General features: G+C 38.5%; 1 protein-coding gene across 1 annotated transcript; it reads left to right on the top strand.

The window, feature by feature from the left end:
• Nucleotides 1–1,270: 1,270 nt before the first annotated feature.
• Nucleotides 1,271–1,981, top strand: LOC142224856 (uncharacterized). The gene has a single exon (XM_075294633.1). It carries the CDS (start codon nt 1,271–1,273, stop codon nt 1,979–1,981), a length of 711 nt encoding a protein of 236 aa, XP_075150748.1.
• The last annotated feature ends 14,714 nt before the right edge of the window (nt 1,982–16,695 follow it).

The raw sequence follows: 16,695 nt of genomic DNA, 5'->3' as shown, positions 1-16,695 counted from the left end.
TCTGGTCCTCAAATGCGACTAGCTTAAATCGTCCTTGATACCAACCAGCATTTTGGTGTCGAGGATCTGGACCGGGAAACATTTCCAGCACCTGTGAGTAGACGACAGACAGAGCATTCTCAATTTCCCCCCATTTTTGCTTTGGAACCATACCGTCCAATGCTCCTTTATTAATGATAGCCATCACAAGGCTGTCTTTAGCAACTGAGGCAAACGATCTTTGATCCCTTTTGGAGGATGGCAGCTCATCCGGTGATCGTTCCCTTTTTCCATCCTCAAGAATTCCTTGAGTCCATTTTAAGGAATCGCTTTGTTTAGCCGACAGCGTGCTTGGGTCGACTGATCCTAACTTCTTTAGGATAAACAAAGCATTTCTGCGTTCCTTGAATCTCTTTCGTGAGGGATTACATCCTTTTGATGTCGTTACCTTAGAAAAAGTACGACTTGTCAAAGTGTCGCCATCTGTCGACCCGTCTACAGGTCGACTAATTGGGCCTAACTCTTGGTCATTGCCCAAATTCTTGGTCATTGCCCAAAGCTTGAACTATACGCGGCTTCCCTTTGCGTTCAATTGGCACAGAAGGTCAAGGAATCCCTTAAGGATCTGAAAATAGGAAATATTTTTTACTGGAGCGACGGCTCTACTGTTCTAAGTTGGATTCGGAAATCACCATCCAATTGGACCCTTTATGTTGCCAACAGAGTTGCCGATATACAAAGGCTTAGTAATCCAATTCAATGGAGATATGTCCCCTCCCAACTGAATCCGGCTGATTGTGCCTCGAGAGGAATTTTAGCTGAGGAATTAGTTGAGCAACATTATTGGTGGTTTGGCCTAAAATTTCTCTATGAGTCAGAATCATCCTGGCCTGAAAACTTGACTAATTTATATACTTCTGAGGAGGAGAAAGTTAAAAAGGTCTCCGCCAATTCTGCCATTAGGAATACTTATCCTGATATATTTTCTAGATTCTCCAAACATATGATATAAAACATCCTTTAATCCTTTCAAAGTTTAACCCTTTATCGTACTTAATTATTGTGGATGCACATGAAAAGACTTAACAGGAGTCACATCCCAGCAGGCAATGGGAAACTTACCTACGGTGCAGTTGAATGTGACAAGGCCTTTTAGACACAGCGGCGTTGATTACCCTGGCCCTATACCAATAAAAACTCAAATCTACGGTCCTCTACTGTCTTTAAAGGATATATTTGCCTGTTCATTTGTATTGTTACAAAAGCTATACATTTGGAAGCTGTGACAGATATGACTACTACAGCTTTTTTGGCCGCTTTCAAAAGATTTATATCCCGAAGAGGCACATGTACAGATATTTATTCTGATTGTGGCACAAACTTTGTAGGTGCCTCAAAACAACTTCGAATTCTTCACAACAAAAACTCGAAATCGTTGCCGGAAGAACTTCGTCATTACTTAAGTTTGACCAATACAACTTGGCACTTCATCCCACCAGCTTTTCCACACTTTGGCAGTTTATGGGAAGCTGGTGTAAAATCTGCAAAACATCATCTTAAGCGAGTCACTAACGACCGAAATCTTACATTTAAGGAATTAGCGACGTTGCTCTGTCAAATAGAAAGCTGTCTTAATTCCAGACCTCTTTGTCCTCTATCGTCGGACCCGTCAAAATTCGAAGCACTAACACCGGCACATTTTCTTGTTGGAGAGCCCACAGCTTGTTTGCCAGAAGAATCCCTATTAGATACGAATATGAATATCTTGACCAGGTGGAAAATTATGGAAAAGTTAAAGCAACACTTCTGGCTGAGATGGCATCACGAATATTTGAATCGTTTACAAGCGCGGCCTAAAGGGCTGAAAAACACAGTTGATCCTAAAGTCGGAGATTTGGTACTAGTGGCAGACGACCTGGACCTGAACAATGGATACTCAGTCACATTGAAAATACTTATCCAGGAACCGATGGAAAAACAAGGGTGGTATCAGTTCTATTGAAAAAGCAAAACTATAACAAGGCCAATTTCTAAAATTTCTCTACTTCCAGACAATACACCACCATCTGAAAGCAGCTAAATAATGAAAACATTTAATCTACTATACACAAAGAAGATACAAAAACTCAACTCACACAAGAATCATGGATGTTGCCTATAAATATACAAACGCTGTGAGTCGGAGCATAGTGGAGGCAGCGCCTGGACTAAATTTCTCCCAACGAAAGGCCATACATTGATTATAAACATTTATGAACATTCGTTCATTGAGGGGGAGAATGTTGCTGGAAAACTGTATTTTCTTAAACATATTATTATCGCACTAAATTCATTGGATTTAAATTCATTTATATCAAATTCATTTTAGTTCATTTATGTCAAATGTAATTAAATATTCTTTTAAATTTATAAACTTTTTTAATTAATTTCTAAACTGTATTTATGTACCTATTTAAATGGCGGATAGTATGCTTAAGCGTACCACTCACTATATAAAAATTTCCAATTAATAATCAGAAATTTCTTATTAATTAATAGAAATTTTAAACACTATTTAAAAACAATAAAAAATTTAAAGAAATAGAAAAGTAGTCTTTGTCACAACGAAAATTACAAAAATCATTTATTTCCTTTTTCTGTAATGAAAAGAATTTACAATTTGTTAAGCAGAGTATACTTAGTGTTGCTCGTATGACAGTCAAAACTGGAGAGAGAGAGAGAGTTTCAAGAAAAGCTTTACAGCCAAGAAGCCTTAAAATTCTTCTTGATCCCAAATGAAAACTGCGAACGAAGAAGATCTACTTAGTGATGTCTGTATGTCAAGCATAAACGGATTCACCCACGCAAATATATAAATATATTGTTACGAATTTGATATTTCTAGATTTAAGTTTATTTAAATTAGTTTCCGTTAATTTAAATTTCAAATTGTAACTATAACCGTCGTCAAATTGTAACTTTCAACCGTCGAACGGAACGGACGTGTTTTTTAATAGCGGATAAAATCATCGTAATAAGTACCTACTACGAATTTCAAGTGTGGTGGGATATTAGGCCACCATGCAGAGAAATTCAAAGACATCCACTGGGTTGCTAACTTCAGGGCCCAGTGGACGAGTATCGACTGGAGTTATAGATTTGGGCAATGACCAAGAGTTAGGCCCAATTAGTCGACCTGTAGACGGGTCGACAGGTGGCGACAATTTGACAAGTCGGACCTTTTCCGAGGTAACGGCATCAAAAGGAGGTAATCCCTCACGAAAGAGATTCAAAGAACGCAGAAATGCTTTGTTTATCCTAAAGAAATTAGGATCAGTCGACCCAAGCACGTTGTCGGCTAAACAAAGCGATTCCTTAAAATGGGCTCAAAGAATACTTGAGACTGGAAAAAGGGAACGATCACCGGATGAGCTGCCATCCTCCAAAAGGGATCAACGATCGTTTGCCTCAGTTGCTAAAGACAGCCTTGTGATGGCTATCATTAATAAAGGAGCATTGGACGGTATGGTTCCAAAGCACAAATGGGGGGAAATTGAGAATGCTTTGTCTGGCGTCTACTCACAGGTGCTGGAAAAGTTTCCCGGCCCAGATCCTCGACACCAAGAGGCTGGTTGGTATCAAGGACGATTTAAGCTAGTCGCATTTGAGGACCAGAGGTCTATAGAATGTTTTAAAGCTGCTCTGATACTAATTGGTGAAGTTTGGGAAGGAGCTGCTCTAGAGTTAGTCGAGAAGAAAGACATACCGGCTAGACCAAGAGCACATGCGTGGATACCTGCAAACCCTCCTGACCCTGAATCTATTTTAAATAGACTGAAACAATGCAATCCAGATCTTCCAACAGCTGATTGGAAGGTTGGCCGTTTGGATGAAGTGGATGGGCCAAGACGGCATGCAGTGTTTATATTGAACACTCAGTCTTTGCCACATCTAGCAAAGTCCCAGGGCCGTGTATGTTATGGCTTTCATTATATCCAAATGAAGGTGTATAAAAACGATCAGCTAAAGGATTCAGAAATGGACAAGCCTCTGTCTGAATCAGAAGTAAGCGGATCCTCTTGCGAAGTCGAGGGGGATACCAAGACATTTGAAGACATGGATAGATACCGTATGCGTGAGGAGGCTTCTACTGCCTCAGAACTCACCAAAGTTGAACCTATGGTTATTGCGAGAGTCACCGATATCTCTGAAGAGGACATTCTTGATGACTCGATTGAAGCGGCTGATGTGACGGTTGTTGAAAATCTCGATGGTCCTACGGATCCTCCAGATAAATCTTCATCATTGTAAGGCTGCATGTGCTGCCTTAAAAGTTCTCCTGATGAAAGGGGACATAGATATAGTTCTTATTCAAGAACCATATGTTTATAAAAACAAAATATGTGAATTAAGTACTCCGGGGTTCAAACTATTGCAGTATAGTGGTAATGATGTAAATCGAGCCTGTATAATTGCTAAAAACGAGCTCAACTTGTTTCTGCTTCCTCCAATGTGCAATACAGACACTGTCGTTGCCAGTTTAGAAATAGCCAAATGCAAATATTGGGTATCTTCGGTCTACATGGGACATGACAGGGAGATGCCTCCATATGCCGTTAAGACCTTAGTGGAGGAGTCACGGAAAACAAAGACGAAACTCATTATGGGATGCGATGCGAATGCACATCATAGTATATGGGGAAGTAGTGATACTAATGCAAGGGGAGAGTCGCTAATAGAGTTTATTTTGCGTACTAATCTGGTAGTTTGCAACAAGGGAGATGTCCCAACCTTTGTCACTAAAAACAGGCAAGAGGTTTTGGACATCACCTTGGCCTCGCAAGAACTGAATGAAATGATATCTGAGTGGCATGTTTTAAGTGAACACAGCTTCTCAGATCATCGCTACATCAGTTTCAAATTTGATGTTCATACCACCAAGACCATATTTCCGCCAAATGCAAGGAAAGCTGACTGGAATAGGTATAGGGAATCGTTCAATAGGATGATACCGGAAATACCAGAGACAAATATGAGAAATGTGCAAGATATCGAATACGCAGTGGAGCGGATTACTAAGGCCTCAACATCTCACTGAAAGCTGCATGCCCAGAGGAAAGCCAAGGGGGAAACATCGACCACCATGGTGGTCTACGGAATTAAGTAATATGAGGAAATCCTGCAGGAAGCTCTTTAACAAGGCAAAGTCCACCAGAGCTTCTGAGGACTGGGACGCTTACAAGAAGATTCTGAGAGGATACAAGCGAGAACTGAGAAAGGCTCAGCATAACTCTTGGAATGCTTACTGCAGCAGTATTGAGAATACGTCCGAGGCTTCCAGACTACGGAAGGTTCTAGCATCCACCAATTCCGCTCCAGGTTTCATTAAAACATCGGAGGGCAATTGGACAACGTCCAGTGAGGAGACGCTGGAGGTACTATTGGACACACATTTTCCTGGAAATCAGACGGTTGAACCATGTACTGGCGGTGCCACAGTTGCTCAGCGGTCGTTTCCTGTCGAGAAAATTGTATCGGAAACTAGAATAAGATGGGCGCTAAATAGCTTTGGACCATTCAAATCCCCTGGACCTGATGGAATTACTCCGGCGGAGTTACAAGCTGTAACTGACAAAATTATCCCCTGGTTGTCGGTGATATATAAAGGATGTATCAACTTATCATATATCCCAGGAAAGTGGAGGGAAACAAAAGTCGTCTTCATACCTAAGGCGGGAAAAGCCTCTCACTCGAGGGCGAAGGATTTCCGACCAATCAGCTTATCCTCATTCCTACTTAAGACTCTGGAGAGGATGATAGATATTTATCTTAGAACTAGCATCGATTCAAGTTTGTTCTCGAAACGACAGCATGCATACTCGAAGGGCAGGTCTACTGAGACCGCACTACATGAACTAGTCAGCTTTATTGAAAGCTCACTATCTGTCAAAGAATACACAATCGTGGCGTTTCTAGACATCGAAGGGGCGTTCAATAATGTCCATCCGAGCTCGATATTAAATGGACTGACAACTCTGAATGTTGATCCATGTATACTCAGGCTGTTAGACGAACTGCTAATGAAGAGACGTATTTCAGCCACACTAGGACAAGCAAACATACAAAAGTATGTGAACAGAGGCACTCCCCAAGGAGGAGTTCTATCACCTCTTCTTTGGAATGTTGCTATAAATAGCCTTCTGGTTACTCTAGAAAAAGAAAGGATAAAAGTGGTGGCATACGCAGATGATGTAGCTCTGGCAGTCAGGGGAAAATTTCCATCCACAATCAGAGATATTATTCAGAGGGCCCTCCGGATGACTGAAAAATGGGCGAAAGACAATGGTCTTGGGGTAAATCCCGCAAAGACAGAATTAGTCATGTACTGCAAAGATCGCAAAACTCCCACGGTTAGGCCTATTTCCTTAGGGGGTATTGAAATTCCCTTTGGTGATTGTGCAAAATACCTTGGCGTTATTTTGGACAGGAAGCTGAACTTTAAGCTTAATATTGAAGAAAGTGCGAGGAAGGCAACTGTAGCTTTGTACTCGTGCAAAAAGGCAATAGGAAAAAAGTGGGGACTAAAACCAAAAATTGTGCATTGGCTATACACGGCAGTGGTTAGACCTATAATGCTATATGGTGTTGTAGTCTGGTGGCCGGCACTTCAGAAACCGACTGGTTTAGATAAAGTTCAGCGTATGGCGTGTTTGTGTATTTCAGGCGCATTCAGCAAGACAGGAACAAATTCCCTTAATGTCATGCTGCATCTATTGCCTTTAGACATTTTGGCCAAACAGTCAGCTGCAACAACGGCTGTGCGGTTGCGCGAACTATCGCTGTGGTCGGAAAAAGGTTACGGTCACAGTTCTGTCCTCAAAACAATGTCAGATGTGCCTAACGTAGTGGATTACACTTTGGCGAGTCCACTTTTCGACAAAAAGTTTGAGACTCTAATCCCCAACAGTGAGGCGTGGTGCACACAGACCCCGGGGAATAAAGAATATATAGATTTCTACACTGATGGCTCCAAATTGGATGGACAAGTGGGTTTCGGAGTATATTCTAATGATTTGGAACTTCAAATAGCTAAAAGATTACCTAATCACTGTAGTGTTTTTCAGGCTGAAATATTAGCAATAAGAGAGGTGGCGAATTGGCTGAGAAGTAATGTTCCAAAAAATGTGGGCATTAATATATACTCAGACAGTCAACCTGCAATAAAATCCTTGGACTCTGTGTTCCTCAACTCGAAAACGGCCATCGATTGCCGCAAATCTCTCAATGAGATGGCTGAGCAGTACAATATTCACCTAATATGGGTGCCTGGCCATAGGAACATACCGGGGAACTGCGAAGCCGATGAGTTGGCAAGGCTAGGGACTACCTTACATATTCCAGGGGAACTAGAATTTGTTGGTATGCCCCTAGCTACCTGCAAGCTCATGCTGCGTGAGAAGGCTGTTATGATGGCAAATGTTCGATGGGAGAATTGCAAGGGTTGTAACGACACAAAGCAAATATGGCCCCATTTCAACTTAAACCGCACACTAGATATGCTAATGTTCTCGAGACGTCAGATATCACTCCTGATATCTGCTATAACGGGTCGCTGCCTGATAGGAGATTTTGCAAAAACTATTGGCGCGAAGTATAATGACTATTGTATGAGCTGTCATGATGCGGAGGAAAAAGAATCAATTAAACACCTCTTGTGTGAGTGTCCTGCATTTTGTGTAAAGCGCAAGCAACTTTTAGGAGCATATAGCTTCAGATTACTGGCGGATCTGGAAAACGTTAACTTAAGCAGTCTGCTAATGTTTTTGGAACAATCTGGTTGGTTCAACAAAGAAAAATAATCAAGAAGGTTCAGCGGTTAAAACTAGAAGTGCCCATATGTAATAGGTACTTTTAGTTAATGTGGTATCACAATGGACTGAATAGTCTAAGTGAGCCTGAATCTTAATCGGGCTGCCACTTTAACCTAACCTAACCTAACTATAAAATTACGTCATAACTTGCTAGAGTCATTTCTTTAGTTTCTAGTCCTTTCCTAAACATCTTTTGTGTTCTTAGTTTTCCAATCATTCATCGTAAAAGTAACGCCTTTTGTTTTACTGTTATAATTATCGGTAATATGACCATAATCCCTTATGCCTGCACAGATGGTAGAATGCACTAGCCAAGATAAGAATAAGCCTAAAAGTATGTGTGTCATATCACCTGTACAATAACGCCCCATAGAAAGTTCTAGATAGCCGAGACAATGAACATAAGTCGATAAATATGTGGAATGTCGCCCGTGCGACATCTACATGGTAGTAGCTTAATCTCGAAGGTTGTAGGCCAATTAGCGAGAACATTCGAAATCGTCATATCTCGGTATATAAACCCCTAGCGGAGAGAGCAGTCAAGTCAGTCGTAAGCTAAAGCTTATACAGTACACATCGTAGAGCAAATAAGTGAAACCAACCAGTTAAACAAATAAATTGTAGATTGTCGTTATTTGAAAAGAACTGTGTTTTAATTATTGGGTAATTAAATACGCCTCAATATAAAAACGTAACAATATGTGGATTCGTGTATGGTTTAAACATTCATGCAAGCAACTCAGAATCTCTACAGTCTACTTGTTGCTATTCTTCACTCCCAAAAAGATCAGTTTATATGTTTTTTATTTCCGAATTTCGGAAGAGAGAAAGAGCGGCGGCAAATTAAATGTACCTTTAGAAATTAATTAAAAGAGTTTAATAAGTATAAAATTAAAAGAATATTTAATTACATTTGATATAAATGAACTAAAATGAATTTGATATAAATGAATTTAAATCAAATGAATTTAGTGCGATAATAATATGTATAAGAAAATACAGTTTTCCAGCAACATTCTCCCCCTCAATGAACGAATTTTCATAAATGTTTGCAATCAATGCATGGCCTTTCGTTGGGAGAAATTTAGTCGATGCGCTGCCTCCGCTATGCTCCGACTCACAGTGTTTGTATATTTAAAGGCAACATTCATGATTCTTGTGTGATTTGAGTTTTTGTATCTTCTTTGTGTACAGTAGATTAAATGTTTTCATTATTTAGCTGCTTTCAGATGGTGGTGTATTGTCTGGAAGTAGAGAAATTTTAGAAATTGGCCTTGTTATAGTTTTGCTTTTTCAATAGAACAGATACCACCCTTGTTTTTCCATCGGATGAGTATTTTCAATGTGACCGAGTATCCATTGTCCAGGTCCAGGTCGTGTGCCACTAATACCAAATCTCCGACTTTAGGATCAACTGTGTTTTTCAGCCATTTAGCCCGCGCTTGTAAACGATTCAAATATTCGTGATGCCATCTCATCCAGAAGTGTTGCTTTAACTTTTCCACCTGGTCAAGATATTCGTATTGTTACGTTTTTATATTTAGGCGTTTTTATTTACCCGTCAATTAAAACACTGTTCGTTTCAATAACGTTAATCTACAATTCACTTTACAATTCGTTCACACTGATGTTATTCGTTTGACGCTTTAATTAAGACTGACTCGTTAACAGCATGCGAGCGCTTTTATATATGACGGTCTGGCAATGTGAGAATATTTTAACAGAACTACAATATTCTTTGACAACGCCAGAACATTCTTTGACAACGCTAGAAGAATCTACGACCATTAAGTTATTCATCTGGTTTCTGCCAAACACATATACACTCACATAGATATATGCTCGCATTACTACAACAACAATAACAATGACAATGGACAATGAGATGAAATGAGAATGCAAAATAACAAAGTAAAGGGGTTGTTAAACTACACCCAGAAAACAAATTCGTTGCCTCAACCGAATTATTTGCCAACCGAAAGCAGGTGGTTCCATCAACTATCAATGATATCTGTCAGCACAACTAACATTTGGCAATTGTAACTACATGGTAGTATGTTGGATCAACTTTGCATTGGTTGTCGCAATTTCATATTAATTGTTTTGTTTGTTGGTGCAACCGCCCTCGATTTTCTTTACTATTATCCTAACCAAATTCCAATATCAAATGAAAGGGCAGATTATATTGAGATTTTATTAATTTATTACAAGATTTACAATCATAATAAACTACGAAGATAAATACAAAAGGTGCTAACAACAAAGGCTTTTGATCTACATATATGTGAGATCAATTTACATTACAATTTACAATTTTTTATAGGTAATGTTTGTATACCAATGACAGATGCACCCAGAGAAATGGTTGGTTGCAATTCGATCGTTACAATGAGGAAATGATGTCAGTAACTTGTTTTTTGTTACAAGAACAATGTTTTGATTATTTTCCCTTTTATACATCCAACACGACCATAAAAAAGTTCACAGGATCAAAACGAAATTCCCATAACCATTCAATTGATTACAATAAACAATGCCGATAAATTTGGTTTTATGCTGCATAAAATTGTTGAGCTAACCACCAGCATAGTGAGACCTACATCATGCGAATCAACAAATGGTTGGTACAACGTAAAGTTGAGTATACTAATAGAATCTTAGTTCAATTATAGGACGGGCGTAAGGTAGTTGTTGCAACAAATAAATATTTATATCAACATCGACATGGTAAATGGTATGACGCTACAAAATTTGCAAAACGGGGAACAGCATTTTCTTGATAATAGTCCGCAATACATTGAATAAAGTTTATCCCATAGAAAAGAAGTTGCCTTCAGGTAAGTATCGCACCGATTTATAAAAAGGAATATTACAAAAGTTTCCATAAAAATTGCAGGCTTCATACACCAACAAACACAAATACTTTTTTACGGCAAGCGAGCTTTTTTTATTGTATGAAGCATAGAGGAGGATTTATATCTAGAGGCTTAAGGAAGAAATTTCTGGCAAGTATATATTGAATTAGGTTCTGTAGTTTGACCACATATATGTAGATCAATAGCCTTGTTGTTAGCACTTTTTGTATTTATTTTCGTAGTTTATTATGATTGTAAATCTTGTAATAAATTAATAAAATCTCAATATAATCTGCCCTTTCATTTAATATTGAAATTTGGTTAGGATAATAATAAAGAAAATCGAGAGCGGTTGCACCAACAAACAAAACAATTAATATGAGATTGCGACAACAAATGCAAAGTTGATCCAACATACTACCATGCAGTTACAATTGCCAAATGTTAGTTGTGCTGACAGATATCATTGATAGTTGACGGAACCACCTGCTTTCGGTTGGCAAATAATTCGGTTGAGGCAACGAATCTGTTTTCTGGGTGTGGTTATTAGGTTGCAATTATGTGGTCGAACTACAGAACCTAATTCAATATATACTTGCCAGAAATTTCTTCCTTAAGCCTCTATATATAAATACAAATCGACTTACACTCGTCCTGTATTCTTAATACAATAAAAAAAGCTCGCTTGCCGTAAAAAGTATTTGTGTTTGTTGGTGTATGAAGCCTGCAATTTTTATGGAAACTTTTGTAATATTCCTTTTTTATAAATCGGTGCGATATTTACCTGAAGGCAACTTCTTTTCTATGGGATAAACTTTATTCAATGTATTGCGGACTATTATCAAGTAAATGCTGTTCCCCGTTTTGCAAATTTTGTAGCGTCATACCATTTACCATGTCGATGTTGATATAAATATTTATTTGTTGCAACAACTACCTTACGCCCGTCCTATAATTGAACTAAGATTCTATTAGTATACTCAACTTTTGGTTGTACCAGCCATTTGTTGATTCCCATGATGAAGGTCTCACTATGCTGGTGGTTAGCTCAACAATTTTATGCAGCATAAAACCAAATTTATCGGCATTGGTTATTGTAACCAATTGAATGGTTATGGGAATTTCGTTTTGATCCTGTGAACTTTTTTATGGTCGTGTTGGATGTATAATAATCAAAACATTGTTCTTGTAACAAAAAATAAGTTACTGACATCATTTCCTCATTGTAATTATCGAATTGCAACCAAACATTTCTGGGTGTATGAGATATGAAAATAAGCAAACAAAAGAACATAAAAGAAATTCAGGAAAGTACCAGAAAATGAATAGATGATTCCAACAAGTGATAACGAAATTTTATCGTTACAATTTGAAATTTTAAATTAACGGAAACTAATTTAAATAAACTTAAATCTATAATTATCAAATTCGTAACACTGCCTCCCGCTTAAGCCTGTTCGGCCCGAACAGGCACAGAACCTGTTCCGTAAGGAGCCAATCGTTCCAGATGTACAACTTTCATCTTTGATCTAGGGCTGTCGTCCTTCTGAATCCGGTATACAACATCATTGATCTTCTTGATGACTTTGTATGAGCCTTCCCACTGTGTTTGCAGTTTAGGGCACAATCCTTTCTTTCGTTGCGGGTTAAATAGCAGAACCAATTCTTCTTTTTGGAAGCCCTCAGTATTTACAGCACGATCGTATCTCGCCTTTATTCTGTTGCTGACCATTTTTATTTTGTTGCGCACTGATTCGTGAACTTCTCCGAAAGTGTTTGGGATGTCGTTTCTGTTTTCTTCCATGGCGAGCTCATTAGGTTTAGCGCCGAATATCAGATCTCCAGGCAACTTCAACTCAGTTCCGAATAGAACATTGGCCGGTGTTCGAGAGGTGGAATCATGAATGACAGATCTATAGGAAAGCAAAAACTTTGGTATATGCTCGTCCTAGTCCCTCTGGCCGTTGTCCACCACTTTTCGAAAATGTTCCTCCAGGGTGCGATTAAACCTTTCTAACATGCCATCGGATTGTGGATGTAATGGCGTAGTTCTCGTTTTCTTGATACCAAGGGATTCACACATCTCTTTGAATATGGCCGATTCAAAATTTCTTCCCTGGTCTGAGTGAATCTCGGACGGCACACCGTAGCGACATATCCAGTTTTTGTTGACCACATCCACAATCGTTTTTGCCTCTTGGTTTGGAATTGCATACACCTCCGGCCATTTGCTGAAGTAGTCCATGACCACAAGGACATACCGGTTTCCAGAATCACTTACTGGGAAAGGCCCTCCACGTCCATTGCTTTCCTGGTCTATACTCTTGCATAGGACCTCGAATTTTCCTTGTTGGACGTTTCGCCTTCATACACTTCTCGCAATTGGCTACCCATTCTGCAATTGATTTCTGGCATCCAACCCAGTAGAATCGTTGCTTCACTTTCTCGGCTGTTTTGGTTATTCCCAGATGACCTCCACTGGGACCATTATGGAACTCCGCCAAAACGTCTCTTTTTTTGGGATCCGGCACGATGACCAAATTTCGGCTGCTCTTGCCATCTTCGCTTTCCCATTTACGTTGCAGGGATCCATTGACTAGAACTAAACTATCCCATTGAGCCCAGTATGATTTCTTAAGTGGACTTTCGGCTGCGATGTCTTTCTTGCTGAGTTTCTTATTTTCTTCTTTGGCTGAAATAATTTTTCTCAGAATGGGATCTTTATGTTGTGTAACTGCCTGACATTTACAACTGTCTCCTTTGGTTCAGCCTTCGAGTAGCGTGTGCTTTCTACATTGCAATGCCGTCGTGTCAAGTCTTGATCAATAACTTGTTTGCCACCTTTTCTATTATCCGCAAAATTAGAATTTGAGTCGCTTGGCTTTGTGGTCGCCTTCTTATGATTATTGTTTAATGGAGATGGCGAGATTGACCCCGACGTTTTACGCCACGCTTTACATTCCCTGGAAAGATGTCCAGCCTTATCACAGTTATATCATTTTATTCTAGATTTATTTGCCTGCTGCTTCTTTTCTTGCATTATCTGCCTTAGAGCCTCTTTTAGCAATTCAATGACTGATTTCAATTCTTCACACTCGGTCTCTACTCTGCGTACTTTGTGAATTTGAGGCCGTGCCAGCAATCTCGTTTTACTGTTTCTGTGAATGTAGCTTTTTGTGCGGCATATGTTTATTTTTTTATCTCAGGGTCTCGAATGCCATTCACAAAAGTCTCAATCTTGATACGATCTATAATAGGATGATTCTCTCCAGGGTATGCTGAACTCTTCCTCTTAATTCCATTTTGAAAATGTCCTGCTTGTGCTCTCCACCATACTTGCGTTGAAGTGCCACTTTTACTTCATTATAGTTATTTCTAGAAGCAGCAGGAATGCTTTGTATCACATCAGCAGCATTGCCCTTTAATGCCAATAGAAGTTCAATTGCTTTATCATCGTCATTCCACAAATTTCTACAAGCAACCATTTCGAATTGGAATTTGAAGACATCAAATGACGTTGAGCCATCGAAAACAGGAGTTTTGATTTTTGAGCCCTCGATGACGCGCACTGGACCACCTTTAATTTCCAGCTCTGACATTTTTTTCTCGATGTGCAGAAACTTCTCATCATGAACCATAATTTTCTCATCCACGGAAAGAACTTTCTTATCCAATTCCTCAATTTGATTTTCTATATGGTTCACACGTTTCTCCATGCCTTCAGAAATTTGTTGTAGTTTTTCATTGAGAATTCTAGAATTTTCGTCCATCTTTTTTGAATTTTATTCGAATTTTTCTTCCAATTTTCTAGAATTTGCTTCCATTTTTAAAGCGTTTTCTTCCAGCAGCTTTCTTGAATTTTCTTCCATTTTTAGAGAATTTGCTTCCAGTTTTCTAAAATTCTCTTCCATCATTTTGCTCAAAACATAATCCACAACACTTGAAGCCACAGATGGATTTTCTACACTGCTGGTATTGACGAGTATTGATTCGTCAATGTCCTCCTTATAATCAAACTCATGCGTCGCAATGTCCATATTACGCCGTTCAAACTCTTCCAGTAGACGCTTTTGAAGCTGGGCCTTATTGCCTGTTGTCGGCAGCTCCAACTTGCTCAACTCCTTTTTTAAGTCTTCCACACGAAGCTCATTAAACTTCATTGTAGATTTTTTTTCGTTATTTCACTTCCGACACCAATTGTTACGTTTTTATATTTAGGCGTTTTTAATTACCCGTCAATTAAAACGCTGTTCGTTTCAATAACGTTTGAAGCTTTAATCAAGACTGACTCGTTAGCAGCATGCGAGCGCTTTTGTATATGACGGTCTGGCAATGTAATAATATTCTGGCAGCACTACAATATTCTGGCAACCCCAGAACATTCTTTGACAACGCTAGAAGAATCTACGACCATTAAGTTATTCATCTGGTGTCTGCCAAACACATATACACTCCCATAGATATATGTTCGCATTACTACAACAACAATAACAATGACAATAGACAATGAGATGAAATGAGAATGCAAAATAACAAAGCAAAGGGGTTGTTAAACTATGAGAGAGTAAGAACTTACATTTCGATATGAAAATAAGCAAACAAAAGAACATAAAAGAAATTCAGAAATTCATTCAGAAATTTTAAATTAATAGAAACTAATTTAAATAAACTTAAATCTATAATTATCAAATTCGTAACCGTATCTAATAGGGATTCTTCTGGCAAACAAGTTGTGGGCTCTCCAACGAGAAAATGTGCCGGTGTTAGCACTTCGAATTTTGACGGTTCCGACGATAAAGGACAAAGAGGTCTTGAATTAAGACAGCTTTCTATTTGACAAAGCAACGTCGCTAATTCCTCAAATGTAATATTTCGGTCGTTAGTGGCTCTCTTAAGATGATGTTTTACAGATTTTACACCAGCTTCCCATAAACCGCCAAAATGTGGAGAAGCTGGTGGGATGAAGTGCCAAGTTGTATTGGTCAAGCGTAAGTAATGACAAAGTTTGTGACACAATCAGAATAAATATCTGTACATGTGCCTCTTCTAAATCTTTTGAAAGCGGCCAAAAAAGCTGTAGTAGTCATCAGGGCTGTAGAGTCGGAGCCGGAGTCTTGGAGTCGGAGTCTGAAGATTTTGCTGGAATCGGAGCCTGAGTCGTAGAAAATTTGCTCGACTCCGACTTCGGCGAAACAAACTTTGAAAAACACTTCCTACACACAAAAAATTATCACCAACATTTTTTCAATTAAACACTTAATTGAATTTGGAAACGGATTCAATTAACATGTTAATTGATTCAATTAATTATTTAATCAAATCCGAATAAAAACCAATTTAAAAAATGATTGATATTTGTTACGTTTCCAATTAAAATATTAATTGCTTCAATCAATTTAATTTAATCAATTCGGAAATAATTTTTAATTACAAACGTGATTGAAATTTTTTCCGTTTCCAATTACACATGTGATTGATCCAATCACCTTTTGAAACTGAATAATTTTGAGCAATGGAAAGAGCGACAAGAGAACATGAGAATGGGTATTTATTCAACAATGTATGATGGAGAGATCAGTCTGTGGAAGTAACTCGTAACGAACCGTTGGGTTTTTGTTTTTCGCGTAAATTGAAAAACATTGTTGGCGACATTCTGTCTGCTGCATTCAAAATGTGTGCATAAATATTTTGAAACCAACAACAAATCATAGCAAAGGGTTGAAATAAATAAAGTGTGCAACAACAAACGGCCACGTGGTAAAGGTTTGAAAAAAATATATGACAGAACGCATTTGAAATTACCTGTGTTTGTGTTTTGTGGTATTGTAAAAATGGAAAACAATCCACGTTTATTGAAGGTAAGAAATTGTGAATACCGTTTTCCATTGAAGCCTGTTTACATTAAACGGACTAAAATAATATATTTTTTATTCATTTCTTTTAGTGACCAATTTTATTTCGTGAAATTGACCAATCAATCCCATCAACTCCATCATTTTATCAAATATATA

This window comes from Haematobia irritans, chromosome 2 (genome assembly GCF_050003625.1).
Source record: "Haematobia irritans isolate KBUSLIRL chromosome 2, ASM5000362v1, whole genome shotgun sequence".
Lineage (NCBI taxonomy): Eukaryota > Metazoa > Arthropoda > Insecta > Diptera > Muscidae > Haematobia > Haematobia irritans.
Note: the sequence above shows the minus strand (reverse complement) of the source record. Positions and strands in the feature narration are given on the sequence as shown.

Bases quoted from the DNA above. Each gene is read 5' to 3' on its own strand.
- LOC142224856 (XM_075294633.1), top strand. From the start codon at position 1,271: ATGACTACTACAGCTTTTTTGGCCGCTTTCAAAAGATTTATATCCCGA.